This window comes from Anser anser, assembly GCF_964211835.1.
Source record: "Anser anser genome assembly, chromosome: 1".
Lineage (NCBI taxonomy): Eukaryota > Metazoa > Chordata > Aves > Anseriformes > Anatidae > Anser > Anser anser.
Genome location: NC_139720.1, coordinates 197,540,222 through 197,561,168, shown reverse-complemented (window position 1 = coordinate 197,561,168; position 20,947 = coordinate 197,540,222). Strand labels below are relative to the sequence as shown.

Here is a 20,947-nt window from a genome sequence, read left to right as displayed (position 1 = left end):
AAATTTGTTAATGCCCCAGTTAAGTACCATGATACTCAATAGCATCAATAGATAGTTCTCAGTGTTTATGGCAGTTAAACTTGCTTCTGGAGTAGCAGCTCTCTAAGCAGGACTGAAATGGAAGTGGTCTAAAATTTGAGCACCATGTCTCCACCTCCACATGACTGTGTGATGGCTTGCATAGTTCATGAGCCCTTTATTGGCCATTTGTATACAGCTTACTTTATCCTTTTTCTGCTAATTAATAAAAAAGAGAAATGAAAATTAATGTACCCATATTTAGTAATGATAATCTATATGTTATCAAGTTACTATTCCATGTGATAGTTCAGTATGCTTTATTCTCTTAAGTACTTCTTGTATTTCTAATAATAAATCTTTATTACACTGAAATTGAGATGGGTCTCCCCTTCTATAAATGCCTCTGTTTAGTTTCCCATGTCTTTTCTCTGCCACAGACCTTCAGGTCCTCATCTGCAGTAGTCCTCAGTGCCCTCCTTTGTCATGTTCCTGCTTTCCCAGTAACGTGGGTTTGGTTTGCAAAGGAAAACAGAAAATGGATCTAAACCACTTGGGAAGGAAATAGTAATAAGTGACACACAAATCTTGAGAAAGAGAAGGGATTGGTAATGAATTAGGCAGGGTATGAACTCTGTGAACTGCTAAAGGCCAAGGGTGTCAGCCATCCACCAACTATAACAAATGTTTAAGTAAAAGCACTGTGAGGAGTAGGGTTGTAAGGCTGTAGAGCAAAGTAGACTGGATGTGACTCTCAAAAGAAGTAGGTGACATCTTGGACCCAGTAATAACTTCTAAAGAAATGTCTGATAATCTGGGATCGGGGGATGGCCAGCAGAACATGGAAGGAACACATGGATGCCCAGTCACGTTTCTTACAGAGATTTTGGCTGCTCACTTCTCTTTTCTACAGCACCATTGCCTTTTGTGTAAGAGATCAATCCTTTGATTTTCCAGCAGAGCTGTTGGATTCAGCTTGCACTGCCACACTTGGATAATGACACAGAGTTCAGTATTGTTCCTAGGACTTTTGGATAGAGAATAACCTTTCAAAGCACGGCCCTGAAATGAAGCTTTGGGATTCCAGATAGCTGCAGGCTACCTGTGTGGGGTAGCTACACCCCCTAATTAGGCACACAGACTTTGGTTCTCTTTATTTCTCCTCCCTGCACAATTTGTTTTTTTTTTTTTTAAACTTCTTAGCACCTGTGTGTTACACTAGATGTTTACTCCTGTCAGAGACTTCACAGTTGAGTTGCTGAAAAACTGAATGATTTTGCAATTTCTAAGCAAATAAAATTGAATGAAGGCTTATGTATGATATTGATTTAGACGATTGTGGTTACCGCCAGCAAACATAAACACACACTTTTGTCAGGAAGAGCTGCCCAGACTGTGTACTCATCTGTTTGCCTTGAACACCACAAAAATATTTCAGCACAATTCCAGTCATGCACAATTACACTTATATAACTGCTGCTGATAGAAACATTACTAGAGGGCTAAATCCATCTGTTTTATAACTCCCACTGTTAGCTACACACAGACAAAGCATTCATAGGAGACTTGGGACTGCCTTCTGGTGCTAAAGATCTTTCCTGTGACCATATTTTTGGAAAGTGCCCAAAGGACCATTCTTTGGTTCAAACCCTGATATCTCTGTCAATGCACGGGCAGCTGTGGCAGAGCATCCTCCACCAGGAATCTGATTTCTGTGGCCCCAAACTGCTCTGCAAGCTGAAACCATGCATGGCAAGTGAGGATGTTAAGGAGGTTGGCTTCAAAACCACACTGCTTCTCTGAACCAAAATGCTAATGTAGATTCAGCCTTTCTAGGCATATTCATCCCAGTTTATTAAAATCTATAGTTCCCTTGTGCCCCATCCCAAGCAGATGCTGTAAGAGATACCATCCTTATTCTTGTCCATTGCCACTATGTTCTCAGTCAAAGTTCAGTATCCTTTCTTATGGATATCCTTATCTTCCTTCCACACTTATTTTAAAGCTTTAAGGTTGATGTCATGGTGGTCAAACTCACCCCAAAGTGCAGAAACTAACATTTGCCTTATGACTAGGCATCTTTGAAGTCTCAGAACCAGCCAGTAGGACACTCAGACATAAGAATATTGGTGGAAATTAATTATCAGAACTTAGTCTTCACAATCTAAACAAGTTCTTACAGAAATATGTGTATGCAAAAATATCACAGACTCACAGAATGGCTGAGGCTTGGAAGAGACCTGTGGAGGTCATCTGGTCCAACTCCCTGGTCAAGCAGGGACACCTAGGGCAGTTCACCCAGCACCATCGCCAGAGGACTTTTCAACGTCTACAAGGAGGGAGACTTCACAGCCTCTCTGGGCAACCTGTGCCAGTGCTCAGTTACCTTCACAATAAATGTTTCCTGATGTTCAGAAATACCCCACAACATAATCAAAAATAGGGAAAATAGTGACCTCTGTATTTTCCTTTGTGCAATTAGCAGTTTATTTAGCCATCTTCCTTTTATTGGTTCTCAAAATTATGACCTCCAATAATCTGCACCTGCGAATAACCTGTTCAAAATCAGAGACTTTTTTTATCCCTTAAAAAAGGGTTAGTGCATTGAGAGCATAAGCTATGTGGATGAGACTTGAGGGGACCACTCAGGGAAGAAGGATGGTGGGGTCCAGGCTTGTTTCATGCACTGCTAAATAGTCCACACTACTGACGTATAGGATTTGATGTATTTTCCCACATATTCCCACAAGTTAATTCAGTCCTGTGAGTCCACTAGGTACTTACTGTCCAGCTGCTACCATCCTCCTAGACTTTCTTATAGAAACTTAGCACTGCAATTTACCTCTTTTTATCTATATGGAGAATTCTGCACAGGGCACCAGAAATTGGTAACTTAATTCTGAATATAACATATAACATATTTTGATGCTTGTCTAAGCTGATAAATAATTAAATAAACAAACAAACCTGTTTAGTTGTAACAGTTCGTGAACTTTGGTTTGAAGGCACATTTGTTCAGCCAACTGCTTGAGGAATAGACGCACTTTGTGTGAGCTTTGTTATGGCAGTACATCTCTATGGTCATAAGGAACACAGATGTTGCCACTAGGACTCTGACAAAGCAAAAGATATCAGAAGTAGTGTTACTTAAATATGTGTTTGAATTTTGGCATGCCCTTTTCTCTAATTAAAGCCTGTCCTCTTGTAATGCTTTACACAGGCTGCATTGTGATCCTGGAAAAGAAGAGAGTTTATCACTATTGGAAATGAAAGACTTCTTTTATTGTAATCATTCTCTTTCCACATTCTATGCTAGTTAAAATACACATCTGTGTGACCTTTCTGTACGTCTGTACACAAACTCTGTACACAAACACTTTATATTTGTTAACTCACAGCATTTTGCTCCAGAACATGCCTGTAGCAGTTTGATCTTTTTCTAAGATCAGTGTAAACTTTCCTTGCTTCTTTGAACAAAGTGTCTTTCGTTTGTACTAAGGGCTTGGTTTGTTCACAGTAATTCAGTTTGCAGTAGTATGAAGTATTAAATACTCTGTGCTTGAAAAAATACAATAACCTAAGCTATAATGCCCTAAATAACCTATTCATTTTATAAATCACTTCCTCTGTACTTTTGAGAGAAAATCAAAAGCAGTACTTATAAAATTAATGAAGATAGTTTGAAACATAGCTAGAAATAAAGTGCATATGTATTTGTACTACCTATACATGCATAGTTTGAAAAATATTCTCCGGTGCTGTTTGTAAACTATGTATTTTTCACCTTTATTACCAAGCTCTGTTTAATAATGGCATTTAACATGTCTGTTTTTTTTTTTTTTTTTCCCCACACAAAATACCTTCACTTTCAAATATTGATTTTTCAACTTAATCAGTGTTACTTTCTAAATCTAAAGTAAAACATTTTTTACCAGTTCCCGTAGTACCTGATGACAATTTAGGGTACTCAGTCCTTCAGGGCATAGTTTCTAGTACTCTATTATTTTATACACGTTTTTGAATCACCAGAAATTTGGTAAACACACCGTTCAGTTTACTTGATTTGAAGTTATGGTACTAATTAGATTTAACAAAGCATTTTCGTTATCAAATCTGTCATTCTCCTTGCAGAGTTTTCTTGCTTTACATGAAATATTACTTAGTACTATTACAAGTAACGTCAGCCCCTGAGGAGCTGCGCTGACTGGATCAAACGCCGGGCAACCACAGCGGGGCCTGCAGTGGGCAGGCGGTGGGGCTGGAGGACATCCCCACGGCCTCTCGCGTTTCTCTGCCCCTGGCCCTGGCCCTGAATCCACCCCAGGGACCTGCTGCTAACCCTCAGGAGATGCCGAAGCAGCAGTGGCCACTGGATGGCAGCCGTGCACCTCCTGGCCCAGCCCTGAGCGGCCTGGGCGCTGGTGGCGGTCAGTGCCCACAGCTCCCTGAGGGCTTCTGCCGTGGGACGCCTGCCTTGCCCTGCGCTGTGAGCTTCTTAGCGCCAGCGTATTGCAACAATCAGCATTTTCTCTGTCAGCCTGTGATAACTTTTCATCTGATGGTTTTAAAGCTTCTATTGGTCAGTTGTGAGGAAGGTGTATTGCCCACAGTCCTACCAGCAGCATATTTTGCAAAATACTCAAAAGGTGTTCCCATGTAGCTGGTGAGATGCCCTCCTCCTTTAGTCCCATTTGGGCCTGTGGAGCCCCACAGAGGCTGCCCAGACCCACACAGCCCTGTGGGCTGGGAGCTTTTGTGGGACACACACACACACACACACATACACTCGTCCACTCCAATGTCTAGTCACACACAGAAAGGTAGCAGGGCACAAAAACACACGAAGCACATGAAGCATGAGGAGAAACCCCCACAGCCACTTCCTGCTCCCCTACCCCCCCATCAACTGCTTTAATTAAAGAATGCAGGCAGACCATGAAAAACTCTTTCTCACAGCCAGAACCACAGAATTCACATCTCAAACCTTCAGGTCCTGTCTGCCGGTGTAGTGGACAGGCTTGGCGGTGTCCCTGAGATGTGTGTCATTAAGAGTGGTCATTCTGCAAGGGTCTTTGCCTCTGTTTGTAGCCCCCAGAGACCTGTAGCACCAGGCACATCCTGCAGCTCATCTGCCTTTCTTGCTGGCATCCTCCCTTGGTACCTGCAAGGGCAGTACTGAGTGTCAGTGCCCTGCTTTGGGTATGGGTCTGGCATGCTGAAGTGTCAGAGTTCAAAAAGGTTAATTTCATTAAGCTCTTCAAAAAGTGTGTTGGTTCTCAATGCTTAAATACTGTCCCTGCAGCTTCCTCTTCTGTTATCAGAATTTGAGCAATTAACAGCAAAAGGCATGAAATTACCACTGAGTGCAAGGAAGACCTATGCACATACAGGTAATGACAAGTTCTTTCTTCACAGACAAGCTCTGATTCATATCTTTTCTCTGCTTTTAAGGCACCAGATCCTTACATCCCATAGGATGAGTTTTCCTGAGGCTTTTGGAAGACAGAGGTATCTGCCTGTCACCCAAAAGCACAGCGGATAGGCTGCTCATCTGAAAGGGAAGAGGAAGAAATGGTTTTAAGCCCTATTGGTAGCTAAAGCACTTCCATAGACATTCTGGGAATCCAGGTTCTTGCAAGCAGAGAAACGAGCAGGGACTTTTCAGGATAACCCACCACAGACACTTTGTGTGTCTCAGCAACACATTGCATTAGGATGCATAATTTGCTCATTTCCTAATCCAGTCTCATCATCACCATCTTATAATCTTTTTAAAATACAGCTGTTAAAAAAGCATTAAATATAAATTGGACAAGAAACTATCTATCATGGTTTCTTTGTGATACAAAGCAACTGGAAAGACAAGTGTGGGTTAGCTTTCTCCTTGGTTTCATGTGTCTTTTTTGCCTTGCCTTGTCTACCCTTCCAAACTCCTCTGGTCAACGGCAGGGGGAATATAGCATTACAAAACCAAATAGAAATGTGCAGTGGAAAGCAAGAAGGATGTTCAGTGAAAACACTAAGAAAATTATTTCAGGCTGACCAAGTGGGATCCTGTTTTCTGTTTGTGTGTCCCTCTGCTCCCACAGTAACAGCTGAATGTACCGGCCAACTTCAGCCAAGCTGAACCAAGACACTGAAGTTCCTAGGGGTTTTGTGGAAAATAGCAGCTGGCTAGAGGAGAAAACCCCTGTTACTGGAGTTGGGAAGGAAGATAATTGATTCCTTGCCTGGGCTGTGGGGCCAGCTGTCTGGTCAGCCCATGACCGCACAGCATTACCCAGCTGGTAACTTAAACGCAGTATGGGAAAGTGGTAAGAAATTTACATGCATTATGAGGAGTTATAGATGGTGTAAGAGAGTGCTGGGGAGGTGCTGTTTGAAGCTCTCAAGGGCTGTGGGAGGGTGGGAGGCTGCAATGAGGTACAAGACATAATCCCACATTAAATCCCACATTAGCTAGGCTCCTGGCAGAGACTGAGGGGAAAGGATGACCAGTGAGCACTCATCACTTACTGGATTTCTGCTGTGATGATCCTATTCCAATTGGTTTTTCACCGAAGAAACAATGCATGAAGAGGGAAAACAGTGTGGCCATGCTGTTATCACTAAGCAAAAGTCAAGCCCTTTTGTGTTGGGTGTGACTTTTCAGACCTTCTTTGCAAATACAGGAAAAACAATACTCATTGTTTTATTTATTTTTGCAGGTGACCTATGAACATGCACCCTGTGTTGGTTTAACATAATGCCAAAGCTGCCAGTCAGAAAGCATTAAGAGCATTTTTCTGTTAAAAATTAACTTTTCTCGAGACAAGTTATTCAAGTTGCGAAACAATGAAACACCTGAGAAAAGAAGGGAGTACAGATACTCATGTTTGTTTATGTATGTGAAGTAGAGGAACTTGCCCAAGTACTGTAAAGCACTGAGTAACCTCCTTGATGACTCAATGATTAAACGTTCCTTGCAGTTTAGATTACGATTGTGTTACACACCAAGCAGAGAGTGTATGAAAGAATAAACTTGCCTCTGAGTAAAAACATTTAGGTGTAACTGGCTTGGCAGCTTCTGTGAACATGATGTTCAGCTGTGCTTTCTAGACAGTTGTCATCTGTATTATGTGGAGAAGAGTTTAAGCAGACTAGGACAGAGGAACAGGCAGGGAACCATCTCCATCCTGCCTGCTTCCAGTGTGTTCTGCTCCTGTCTATTGTGGCCACTCCACAGGTAGTGGTGGTCCAAGCAGGTGCCTTCAACTTTAACATTGGTTTGTGGTCATATTAAAAGCTGATGATTTATCTCACCAGAAAGTGAACATCAGAGAGGATAAAAATAGCATGTCCTTCTGTTTTGGATCCCATAAAAACTAAAATATACCAGCAAAGACACTAGTCTTTTCAACACACTTAATAAACGTTGGCTGTCTGAAAACTTAGCTACTCTAATTGAGTAGACTGGCTTGCCTCTGCAAAGAGACGCTTTCTCCAGGGGGTGGAGGTACTGATTTGCCCTTGGACAGTCTTTGAATGAGATGAGTAACATTGTGGAGAACTTCCCTCTTCTTTCTGTACAGGGATCTTCCCTAATTCATGTAGAGTAAGTATACAGAGAGATAGAAAGCTAAAGTTGTGAGATGAATCTCACTCAAGCATCTACCATTTTACTCCACTTTATGTTTAAATTTTGTTAGGGTTATAGAGTATGCTGCTGTTCACCTTAACTACCTTTGTAGATCAGTAAGACAGCATATCTGAGCCTCTCTTTTGATTTCCTGGTGGAAAACAAGCCAGAGGGGCTCTCATAATAATAGCAGCAACATAATGACAGCACCCTTTACACCAAATTGAGTAGGTAAGGTTCAGGTTGCAATCATTGCATTGTTGCACCTGGCACTGTAAAAACACATAGCAAAAAGAAACTTTTTACTTGAACACAGAATAGGTGTGTAAAACAGTCAGACATATGAGAACTAGGGAGCAGGAGGACAAGCCAATACTAATGAGACCATATTCTCAGATATATCCAGCTGTGCACATGATATAGCCAAGCATTTGGCAATTTGTTCTGGGCCTCTTTCCAAAATTAAATGTAAAGGAAATACTTGAAGAGGATATGACTGTGAGTTTATAGTTTTGGTTTGGTTTTGTGGGGAGTCTGCCCTGTGTACAGTGACAGCATGTAATAATGCATTTTGTACTTGGAGCACATGTACTGTACTAGCAGAGCAAAGGTTGAGCACTATGACATGGTAAATGAGTATATTTCTTGATTAGGACAGGTCTGATTTGTGAAGGATGTCATTAGTAGATCCACAAAGATTTGTGAATTGGTCCCAAACAGCCGCTGATGAAATGGTAATTGATATGCTGGGAAAACATATCAGGGTGAGTAAATATATTTGGACACCGGGACAGGGAGGTCATTTTTGTGGCACAATATTGATTTGATGGGAAAGGAACAAGGTTTCAATAGCCAAAGAACAGGACAAGAGAAGACAGGAGATGAGACAGAAGAATAAACAAGTAATAAAAAGCCTGGTTCTTGAAGATGTTTGGGGACAAAAGGAAAATATAAATATCCTAAGTTGGAAGAATATCTGAAAACTAGAGCTGGCACATTAATATGTAGTCTTTCACACCGTCTTAGAAATATAAAATGGCTTCAAGAGATGAATAAGAGAATATTTGACTTCAAACTTAGAACTATTTATTTCCACATGATTTGTCCCCCCTCCTCCCCAAGTATAAAACAATAAATTATGTTGTACATTTTGCACTTAATGAGGGGAACAGTAAGAGCTTACATACCAGTTTATTAAAATAGTAAACATATATGAAAAGTAGTCCCATTGCTTCTGCCATATAGCAGTGTATACATGAACAGCCTTTGAGAAATCTAGAATGACTTTATTCTCATTTGTTATGTATAAGAAAGTTTAATGATATTAACAGTTAAACCAGCTGTTACTCTTCATTTCACGGATAACTTTTTTAGCAGTAGGGTCAAACTCCCACTGCCTTGATCCATGGAAGAAGTAGAAGAATCCTAGAAACAAAAAAGTAAGACATTAAATTATGCGAACAAGAAGTAGCTTCATTCTAACATAGTGTCATACATGTCCAACATAACACCATCTTTGTGCACACAGAAGAGCATCTGTTCAGTTCTATCTTTTGCAGAATACACCAATAACGACATCAATAATAACTCCAGAATGTGTGCTCTTTAAAAGTAAACTGATTTTACTTAAAAGCCCAAGCTCGTTTCATTTACCTTTATGTTGGAAAACAGCATCAACCTTCTGGCTAATTCCTGGAAAGTCATTGACTGTCCGTCTAGGATAACCCTTCTCCATGGACTGGCTGTGTTCATCATACCTAAATCATATAAAAGGAGACGTAGCTTTACAGAATTTAGACACCAGTTCTGCAAAGAATGAAGCAGTTGCTGAATGGTATTCACCATCTCTATAGTGACTGCACAATTTTTTTACATGAATTTTATACTCCTCTTAGACTCTGATATAATGTTGTACATAGAAGGGAGGAAACTGACTTCAGGTCAAATCAAGTTGGGACAATTTTTATAAGATGGGACTGAATTTGAGGGATGAAAGGAGGAACTAAGGTTCTTGAAGATCTGAGGAAACAAATTTTTGAAGAATTTGAGGAAAAAAACAAGTAAACAAGCAAACCTTTGTTTTACTTCTTGTTGGATACAAGAAATACCTTTCACAAGGATTTGAGACTAAGAGAATGGGTGTTACTAGGTAAGAAATCCATGCTGTGGTTTTCTTACATGCCTTTGTCTTGTGACCAAGGCAGTAAAATAGCAGTGCAAGATATTGTGAACATTCTTTACAAAACTATAAAAAACAAAGGGCAGGAAACCACATGCGGCCAAAAATCCAGCTGACACTGCATGTCTCACTAGTAGCCCCACAAATAGTCATAACAAAGTGTATTTGACCCATACATGCTCCTGGTTGCCTGCAGAAGCCTTTGCATCAGTTACCCTTGCACACAGGAGGACTCGATCAGCTTCTCAAAGCTGACTTTTTAGTTCTGTTTGCCTAGTGTTCAAGAATAGGGAATCATTCGTACAGATAGTGAATAGGATTTAAAAGAAGCACATTGTAAATCTAATGTTAATCAGCCAAAGGAAGGGAAATGAACTGTGATTGGTACCTTTCTGAAAGAGGTAAAATAATCTAGGACTTTTCAGAAATCACAGAAATCTTGTACAAGCTGTCCCAGCCAGCCTTCTGCTGAAATAGGCTCTCTCTCATTTCTTTATTTTCTAGAGATAATTGTTTGTTTGTTTGTAAAAATAGTCTACATGCAGGAACTTTTTCAGCTTCTGGGTATAATGCATCAAAATGAGTTCTTATCTTAAATGGCTGTTTTAGCACACCATTAAACTCTCAAAAGTCAAAGCTATATTATTCTCTCTGCAAGAGTCAAAAAGACATTTCTATGTGTTACCTAATGTTCTATAAATGTCTAATGTGCAATTTTAATTGCATACAGATTATATTGGAGTCAATCATAACAAAATATTTGTCTCTTTTTCATACCTCCAGTACTTGTCGCCTATGAAAAAGTCTGTCTTCCCTGTATTTTTATTACAAACAGCTGCATCAATTTTCTTAACACCTTTAGGAAAGCCCAGTGTGTTGATGTTCTTTGGATAACCAAGCAACACCTGATATCCGCTGATAACCCAGAACTTATTGCCTATGAAAAAAAAAAAAAAAAAGGTAAAGTTTTACCATTGATTTTGGGAAACTAAATGAAAGAAAAACATACTTTCTCAGTGTAGGTTGTAGGAAAACTAGATGAAAGACCCTTAGTGTTATTTATTTATTTATCTATTTATTTATTTTAATTTGAAAAGTGAATTTCATGCACATATAGCTACCCTTCTTCCCTCATTTTCCTTCAAAACTAAAGGTAAGAAAAATTTAAAGAAAATCTCATACTTCACCTTTGAAAAATAGGATCTGATCTTTCATGTTCTCATATGCTGCTTGAATACCAGATGGCAGAGTTGGCCAGAAGGCAGAAATTAATTCAAGTTCAACTTCTGAGTTATCAGGATAGACTCGCCACAAGTGTCTGATTAAAATATGAAACAATTTTTGTAGTAAATAATAAACCACAGACGTTTCTATATATGCACAAGAATGTGAACAGCATCGTGACTTACAAGTTCTTTCTTGTCAGTGGAACTACCTGGGTTGATGTGTCAGAAAGGAAAACTCCCCTCTGTGGGAAATAGGGCTTTTTTTTTTTTTTTTTCCTGACTTCTTTGTGGAATTACCCTCATTGGTAATTATCATGGTATTGATTGATTAATAATATCACCTACAAGCAAGTACCGAATTCAGATTGCTGTTGTACTGTGTAATATGAGAGGTATAGGGTCCCAGGGGAGCCTGACTGGCTATTCTTTGTATACCCAAATACAAGACTTAGGGCTTGCATAGGTAACTGGAAGAGATAATGGTTCAACTGTATTGTAGAGCATACTAATTTATTTGGAATTGGTTGCAGCAATTATTCATTTCACTGCTTGTTGTAACCATCTATACTTTTGGGAATAAAACTTTACTGGGGCCAAGTTTTTTTCTGAAAATAAGAATCAGCCTATTTTGTCAGGGGATCCTGTAAAAATATTAATATAACTCCTATCTGCTGACAGTTTTGTTTCTGTGAACAATTGATTCTGAAATCTATCCATCTGTCTCATTATAAATCCCATAATCATGGTCATGCTAACCACCAGAGTATTCAGTCTAAAACACAAACTTCACAGAGTCAATCGTCATATCAATATTTACCTGCCCTTTAGAAACATGATTTCTCGTCGGAGTGTAGTTATAGCATCAAAAGATATCTGGGAGCCACAGGTTTTAGGTGATGTAGGAATGGGTGGGCTTTTATCTGGGATTTTTGTTGGAGAACCTAAGGGAGACATTTTAGAATCCACCACATTTGTAGAAACATTAAGTTTTTCATGTATGAATGGATTTTTTTTATTTTATTTATTTTTATTATTTTTTAAGCAGTAGATTTTACTCACCGTAAATGGACTGAATGCCACTTATGTCATCTGGAGAGAGAGGAAATTCGCTGGGGCTGACGTAGGCGTAATTGGGGAACATCAAGGCTCTCTGGTCGTTAGAATGAGAGAGACCCAGTGCGTGGCCAAACTCATGAGCAGCAACAAGGAACAAATTGAATCCTTAGGAAATGGATATAGAGATCAGTCTACTTTTGGTCTGCAAATGGGTAATACATTCTGAGCACACCAGGGCTAATGCTGTGATGGTTTCCATACAATATACCGTAATTCACTAGGGTATGCATATACATGTACCTACATTTTATATAGGTAGGTTGTGTTCTTCCACCATTAGAAGGACGTGACTCTTGGCCCTCTTTCCTGCTGTTCTTTTTGTTACCTACTGAAAGTACATGTGTGGCATGAGTAGCTGTCTGGGGGTGAGTGTGGGTGCAGCCCTGAGGAATGTCCTGACAGGGTTTCCCAGCTGAACTAGAGCCGATTAGATAGTGAGTCATGTCAAACTAACAGCTCTCCAGGGAAAGGAGAAGAGGGTACACTCTGTGCACAGTTGAGGTACCAAGTTGTCATTGTTTGTCAGCTCCCCACACCTCCCACAAACCTGGGTAAGAAAGGTGAGGTCATGAATAGGTAAAGAAAAATATAATTTTACCTGGATGGTTTACCTTTTTATCAATAAAAATTTTAAGCATATGGCTTTTCTATAGCCTTGTCAAATAAAAAATCTTTAAAAAATATTATGCTTATGCATGCTTATTTCCAGTGAAATGTTAACACAGTAAACAGATAAAAAATAGGATTTCTTTCAAAGTGCAGTTAATTACGTGCATCCCTCCAAGTAAAATGCCTTTCTGAATTAGGAAAGAACAATCATCTGCTCTGCTGTCCGTGAGCCAGCAATATCAACAGTGAAGATCACAAGCCTGTGGCAGAGCAGAGAACTTGTCATCAGTTGCCCAACACAGGCTGACTGAAGACAACATTTCCATTTCTCAAAAAAACAAACAAAGCCTGAAGTTTCCACACACGTTTCCTGTCCTCCCTTCTCACGAGCCTCCCAAGCTCTCCAACAAGTTCTGCAATATATCACTGCTGGAGCCACGCTGTTGAGGAACAACAGCAAAGCTGGGGCTGACCCATTCATTCCCAGTGTGGGGAGAAGCATTACATTTTTTCAACATGGGAGTACAGCCATCAACCCTCTTTTTTTTTTTTTTCCCACAGTAAGCCCACATCTCTCCTCCTTGTGCAGTCCTTTTACAACACCTTCCTGTTTGTCAGCTCCTTGTTTTTCCTGCAGTCCAGTTCGCCTCTGCTGTTTTCCATCCCCAAAAGTGGATGAGAAAAGGCATACAGTGGATACAACAGGGTAATATGCCCATGGAGTGATAGATCTGTCAGAGGCAGTACATGCTGTATTGACAGCCAGGGGGCTGAGGGGAGCAGGCGGGTCCCAGGTGGATGGCTGAACACTCGGTGTCCCTCTGTTTACTGGGCTGGTGGCACACATTTTTAGTCACCTCTCCACCCTGCATCTCAGCCTGTGGGCAGCCAAAATGGCATGTTCAAACTCCCAGCTGCTGGCAGGCAACTGAAATTACTTGCAAAACGCTTCCTCACATTGGCTCATTCTATCTTGAATGCAAAGTAAAGCTATAGTGGGACCTATCTGGTATTATCGGTGAGGACTCTTTATTATCACTGGTGGCTCAAATGAGTTTCAGATGGAGGGAACCTCCTCCAAGGGCTGCTGCAAGGCACGATGTGCTGCCTCTGCAGGGTGTGCTAGTGCAGGCTTGGTGCCAGCATGTGCACCAGGAGGGGAAAAAGAGCCAGCTTTTATCACGGGTTGTGGAGCTTTGGTGGGGATGGGCCCCACTGACCCCCAGGTAAGAGCAGCACGTCTGTAGCACTCATATCTGAAAAGGGTTGTCCCTGTTGGTACGTTTGTTTTTGGTAAATATGGTCTAGAGTAGATCAGGCTGGTTTTCACATCACATTTTAAGTATTCCTGTTTGAGGATGGTCTGCAATATCTTTGAACTGTTAGTGCTATGCTTTGTCTCAGTGTATCCTTCAGCTAAATAAAATCAGAAAAGAATTTCCTATTGGCATAACACTTCAGAAACCTTTTATTACATACCATCTGAGCCTGTGGTCCAATCTTCATCCTCATCGAAGTGTGCATCACCACCAAAACCATCGCCAGGTGGAAAGGCATGAGCGAGGACACCAAGGGGGCCATCAAAATAACGAGGGCAATGTCCATGAGCTAAATAATATGATGTTGAAATAACATTGAGTTTATGTCATGACAACTGGAAAAATCTTTAAATTAGTCTTACCACTGATTTGCAGTCAGTCCATTACCTTTGGTCCCAAAAGCAATCATTATATCTGCTATTCCCTCATGAATGCGAGTGAAAATCAGCGGGGTGACAGTGCTCCACACTTTAAATGCCTTCTGGATTGCTTTATCCACATCGTCTTTGCTCATATCTGGTGTATAGTTCACGATTCTACGGTTACAAAAGAATTTCTCTAATATTGTTAAGATGATGAACAGAGATGTATAAGAAGCAATTTACCCTGTAATCCAATAGCTCCCCAAACTCATCTTGGACTGAGTAAGTTTAAGGAACATAATAACTGCCTGACATGTCTTTTGCATAAAAATAATTGTTTACACAGTATCAGTTTTTCTCCAAGTGGCCTTTATCCAGGGGGTGGTCTCTTGGGCATGAGGAAAATTGTCTCCTCGTGATTCCGTGACTAAGCTGTTGGTCTTAGCAAATTTTGAAGATAGGAGGGTTTGCACAGGGTGCAACTGATATTTCTGTTTGGCTCACAGAATATTAGTTAGGAGTGATACAAGACAGGCAAAATACTATAGTTGACTCATAAAATGTAAAACACCCAGCTTGAATCTCAGAGATTCCTCTCAGGAATATACTTAGCTAACAGCTGGAGAAACAAAAGCATTTTTGTGTTCCCAGATGGAAACAGTTGCTATAGAAGTTACATTTAAATATAACAAACGTGGATATCCACAAAACCACAATATAAGCACAGAAACACAATTATGGAAATACTACCTGTAAGTCAGCTTGTTTTTTTTCCACCCAGGCAGAGTGACACCATAAAGACCCACATCAGGAACTCCACACCTGGGTTTTTTCATCATTTCTAATGTCTCAGTGTCTGGTTTTCCAGTCACTTTCAAACCAAAAAATCGTTGCATTTTCTGGAGTTTTTCAGCTGTCGATTCAGCATTTGTTTTCCATCCAAGCTGATTTGGATCTGGTTCAACAGTATAGAATTTATTTAAATAGTCCTAATGAAAAAGAAAAAATAAAGCAAACACATTTCACATTTTGGTCTGTCTCTGAAATACATAACTTAGGACTGATATTGTTTGTGTATTGTGCTAGTAGAATCATCTGCCTGTGATTTCAGAGCACAAGAGTTGTTTTCCTGAGGATCACAGCTAAACAGAAACAGGCACATTTTTCTCTGATTCTTATTTACTTGACATTTCCAGTTTTTACCGATTATCCTACTTTAATAAAGTTTGGGCAACAGAATTCTGTGAAATAGCATTGCCTCAGAAAGACAGCAAACTGCTGCATAGCTAGAACATGCAGATTACATCTAAAAGGAAAGGGCTGTAGATCTCAGATATGGACAATAGAGTTACCTCTACAAGCTTTGCATCTTCTCCTTTGTTGTCTTTCTCTGGGTGGATGGGAAGAGCGTTAGAAACAGCAGCACACATTAAAAGAAGAAGCAAAATTGTCTTCATTCTTACACTCCTTTCCATCCTTGTACGAGAGCAGTCTGCTTTCTGCTCTGTGTGCATCGCCTCTCACATTCCAGTTAGTATGGTTATAGAGTGCTTTGTAGAGCCAGCTGTAGACTGACTCAGAGTCTACCGTGCTCTGATTACCTCCAGACATCCTATAACACTGTGCTGGCTGACACAATAACACTTAATTAAACCCATCCGATTTCACAGCCATCTGAAATCAGTTAGTATTTGAATACTCCTGAGCTGCTTGGCTACCATTTCAAACCTGGCACTCCATTTTAGATATTTTAGACTGAATTTTAGAGAATCTGAGCAATTTCATGTCAGATGCAATGGAGCACAGTGGATGTCCCAGTCCACCTGTGTGAAATGGGACCTCCAAATGTAGAGGGAGTCTTATCCACTCTCGGTCTGAGAATGGGGGTCATGCACCAGATAGGCATCCCATCCAAGGAACTAAAACTTTGGGACAAATTACTGCCATTTCTAGGCAAAAATAAATAAATAAATAAATAAATAAATATTTTAATTCATCCATTAAGTGAGAATGTTTGTTTTAGAAAATGGAAGAAAGGCTCAATTCACTCACCTTCTCTTCCCTGAAACTCTTTGGAAAGGCTGTGTGTTTTCTTTAAATTATAGTGGTAAAATCCAGGATATCCATAAGCGAAAAAGACTTTACCCTATAAGACAGCCTAAAGGATGTGAATAATCTTACATCTTTCTTTCTTTCTTTCTTTCTTTCTTTCTTTCTTTCTTTCTTTCTTTCTTTCTTTCTTTCTTTCTCTCTTTCTCTCTTTCTCTCTTTCTCTCTTTCTCTCTTTCTCTCTTTCTCTCTTTCTCTTTCTCTCTTTCTCTTTCTCTCTTTCTCTCTTTCTCTCTTTCTCTCTCTCTCTCTTTCTCTCTCTCTCTCTTTCTCTCTTTCTCTTCCTTCCTTCCTTCCTTCCTTTCTTTCTTTCTTTCTTTCTTTCTTTCTTTCTTTCTTTCTTTCTTTCTTTCTTTCTTTCTTTCTTTCTTTCTTTCTTTTTCTTTCTTTCTTTCTTTCTCTTTCTTTTTCTTTTTCTTTCTTTCTTTCTTTCTTTCTTTCTTTCTTTCTTTCTTTCTTTCTCTTTCTTTCTTTCTTTCTTTCTTTCTTTCTTATCAATTATCTATTATTTTTTCTTTCTATCTATCAATTATCTATCTATCTATCTATCTATCTATCTATCTGCCTTTTCATCAAGAAAGGCTTCTTCAGTTTAACCACAATAACCACAGGGGATATGATTATTTCCTGTCTTAAGTAATTCAGAATAAAGGAAATTTAAAGTCACACAAACTGTGACAAATTATAGGGTTTCATCCTGTGCTGGCCAAGCACCTTCCTCTTTCACTGTTAGGAATGGGAGCTGAAGGTATTTGGGACCTCCAAGGAGATCTGACAGTGTGTGCTCAACATTTATGAAAGAGTTGTAGGAAATATCCTTGTGTTGGACTGCGGCTTTTTTCTCGGGAAATCCTTGTTTTCATATTGCTGGCTTTTTGCTGTCACTTGCAGCCAACTTTTCTCCAGCTGGAGACATTAATGACGAATTTTCTAGCCCAAATTTCACAATCTACCCTTGTTTGTTAAACTTTCTTGTTAATAGTATTTCTCAGCTACAATAACAAAAAACCCCACCTCCCTTAATTTGTCATTATTATCATTTTATTGTGATAAGGTAAGAGACCCAAGACACGTGGATCCCTTTTAATTCTTTTACTGAGGTACAAACTGTGACAACAAATTTTCTGACATGGGGAGTGTCACAGAACTGAAACTAGAAATTCCTTGTGCACTTGTCCAGAAATACAGTGGGTTTTTGTTTTGTTTTATTTTGTTTTTTTTTGAGCTCTGCTTTCCATTTTAAAACTGAAATATTTAGTTGCCTCAATGGTTTTAAAGCTAGAAGGCATTACCATCCGACTGTATATATGGCACAGATCTCAAAACAAAAAAAACAAACTGTTCAGTAGCTTTTGCACGAAGCATAATTACCAATGGCATTAGAGTATCCTTTTGGAAAAGGTGTTTTGGCTGTTTTCAATTTAATTTTGTAAAAAATCAAGGCAGTATTGTAAGGAAATTTGATATGAACTGGGAGAATTTATTATCTTTTTTCCTGCTGTGGTTGGCTATCAGTTCCCACAGCTACCTGCTGTACAGCAGTGGAAGGATAGAGGGAGTGAAAACAGCTAGGATAAGATTCGTTGCACCTAGCTTTATACATTTATTAGTTAAGTATCTGTCTATAGAAAATGGAGAAATATGTCTCTCTAGAGAGTGACTGAGTCAGCTGTGTTAGGATAGGATGACCTGCCCTTTTCAGGTACTCTTTTGCCATCTTTACTGAATGTAGAACAGCTTAAACAACTAATTTAAACTATGCTTCTAGCTTCAGCTAATAGCTCAAGCTACATTAGTATTTGCTCAGAAGAGACCTATGTGCCAGGTGATGGAGTCCTACATTACTCAAAGGCTGTGTAAGGTTTTTGCTACTTGACCACCTGCACAACACAGCAGCCAGTTCCCACTACTCATGGGAGAGAAGTCTAAATGCAGTTTCTCACAAAAGATGTTACACAATTATGTCTATAGCATGCCTTGAGGTCTGAGAGAAGAAGTAGCTGTGAAACAGCTGTTGGTTATGGTTTCCTTCTTCTTATCTTTAGCTTTGGTTAGAGTTAGAGGATGTTATGCCTTGTGACTTCCTTTGTTTTCCTAGAATAGGTTTCATCCAGACTGCAGCTATGTAACCCAAGTTTTAACTTAGAAAGGTCACTGGCTGTCCTCACCACATCACTAGCACCAAGTGACACTACACAAAGAGCTATAGCAATCCTCAATGCCACTGCATCATGGTCATCTTAATATGATACAATCAGGGATTTAGATCTCTTAAGAGTTCACACTGTGGGTGTCTATATGTGAGTTAACTGTCTAGGCTTGCATGATATCAACAGAAATCTAATAAATATGGTCAGATGATATCTACAGAGCATTTCTTCTGACCACATGTAAGATGTAAACAGAGGATGATACAGCTTTCAGGAGCTCACCAAATGTCTTGACCAACACCATTGACCATCATGGGAGCCTAAGCCTGAGATCATATGAAAACATTTAGTTTTCAATTTAGTTGCCTAAACAGTGGTGTGTTGTTCTCTTGAGACAGTCTAGTGAACCTGAGACATAGACACAGGCCTGGTGGCTGTGACCCAGGACCTAGAGGGGACACATGGCTCCTAGACTGGCATTGAGAGGCCAGGTGGAAACATTCAGACACCTTATTGGCACTAGATACCTGTTCAGGTAGCTGAGATGAGCCACTACTTTGCAGGCTCAATTAGTAACATCATAGAATGGTTTGGGTTGGAAGGGACCATAATGATCATATAATTCCAACCCCCCCTGCCATGGGCAGGGATCCCACCCAGTACACCAGGTTGCCCAAAGCCCCATCCAACCTGGCCTTGAACACTTCCAAGAGTGAGGTATCCACAACTTCTCTCGGCAACTCATTCCAGTGTCTCACCACACCCATTGTGAAGCATTTCTTCCTTATATTAACATACCTTCGTTTAGTTTAAAGTCATTACCCCTTGTCCTATCAGTCTGACCATGGATTCAACAAAGTTGACTCTACTCAGCTTGACAGAAAAACATGGGACAATGTCAAATGTTTTAAATAATTTATTTGATCTGTAACAAACCCTTGACAAAGACTGCACTCTGTGAGGGCAGGATTCATCCATCCAAATGTTGGTGTCGAGAGACAGCATAGGCTCTGTGGGGCTTTAGGGAGTGCTGATCTTCCAGAAGTCCTATTTCATACCTGCATGGTCATCTTGGATACCAATGCATTGAACACATGTTTAGGCAATTTAATGCCTCCCTGGGTGAATCTGCCTCAATTAATAGCAATGGGGTCTACACACAAAAACCATAACAAACACTAGGGAGTGTTGCAGCACTCTACCTTAGTAAAGTTCTTAGCAAATAGGACCATGAACTTATCAAAAGGGCAGGTGATTGCATGGACTTACCAGGTAATGACAACCAGAGTCAGACTTACTGGAAGTGGTGCTTGTGCAGGGAGCTGGCACCAGCTGTCCTTTGTGGCTGAAATGGAGCAATTGTTACACTCATGCAAGAAAAGAAAAAATGCACTCATGCAAGCTTGAGGGAAATTTTCTCTCAGAAAAATCACTTCATTTTGAGCTCTTGGTCTTCCTGCTCAAAGAAAATTTACAAAACAAGTTCCCGAAAATGTGCCCGGGAACTGAAAAATCAGAACTTTACAGGATGCCAAAAGGCGTGGACTAAAAATATGTTGTTATAACTTTCTCCTCTCTTTAAACTCTCCATCTTTATGGGCTGTGAATTATCCTTTCTCTGTCTTTCTCTCTTTCCTTTGAAACATAACCACCTCCTTACCCCATTTAACATTTTTTCTGCTCCAATGAGTACCCCCAGTTTTTAGTTCTAGAGAGGAATTAGTGGTCCTGCTCTAACTCTGAGGAGCTATTCTGGAATTACTTCACAACCTTCACATTTGAAGGAAATATATGCCCCAAATTTTTATTTTTTAATTTAGACCTTGTCCAGAAAGAAGTATTATCTTTCCCTCTAAATCTTCTGTTGCTAGGTCTGTAGGTGATCTCTATTAAAACAAAACAAAACAAACCCAAAAAACCATAATCAGTTTAGACATAAACATTTAAAACAGCTTTTAGATGGATTGTCCAGGCTTGCACAAGAAAAATGTAAAATAGCATTGTTACTGAAGTTTCGAATTAAAGAATTTTGTGAGAACAAGGTTCACATAAATTAACTTATTAATTTAAGTCTTTGATTTACTGAAATTTATTTATTTATTTATTTGTTAGGTTTTATAAGGAATATAATATATATTCACCTCCATTTTCAATTATAATTTCTTATCTTTGAATTTAGATCAATTTTTACTCTTGAATTTGATGAAGGTAAAAATTATCATCTGTTATTTATTTACAAAG

General features: G+C 39.7%; 1 protein-coding gene across 1 annotated transcript in view; it reads right to left on the bottom strand.

Annotated features, from left to right (window-relative positions):
* Window positions 1-8,811: 8,811 nt before the first annotated feature.
* LOC310884353 (uncharacterized protein) overlaps window positions 8,812-20,947 on the bottom strand; it is a 50,531-nt gene continuing 38,395 nt past the window's right edge. The window contains exons 21-30 of the mRNA XM_083806036.1: window positions 15,800-15,967; window positions 15,198-15,436; window positions 14,473-14,621; window positions 14,246-14,374; window positions 12,101-12,262; window positions 11,859-11,982; window positions 11,003-11,133; window positions 10,593-10,752; window positions 9,290-9,393; window positions 8,812-9,061 (exon numbers count right to left, since the gene is read on the bottom strand). Of these exons, the coding sequence (XP_083662162.1) occupies window positions 8,961-9,061; window positions 9,290-9,393; window positions 10,593-10,752; window positions 11,003-11,133; window positions 11,859-11,982; window positions 12,101-12,262; window positions 14,246-14,374; window positions 14,473-14,621; window positions 15,198-15,436; window positions 15,800-15,967 (1,467 nt within the window). The 3' untranslated portion in view covers window positions 8,812-8,960. The remainder of the gene's footprint in view (window positions 9,062-9,289; window positions 9,394-10,592; window positions 10,753-11,002; window positions 11,134-11,858; window positions 11,983-12,100; window positions 12,263-14,245; window positions 14,375-14,472; window positions 14,622-15,197; window positions 15,437-15,799; window positions 15,968-20,947) is intronic.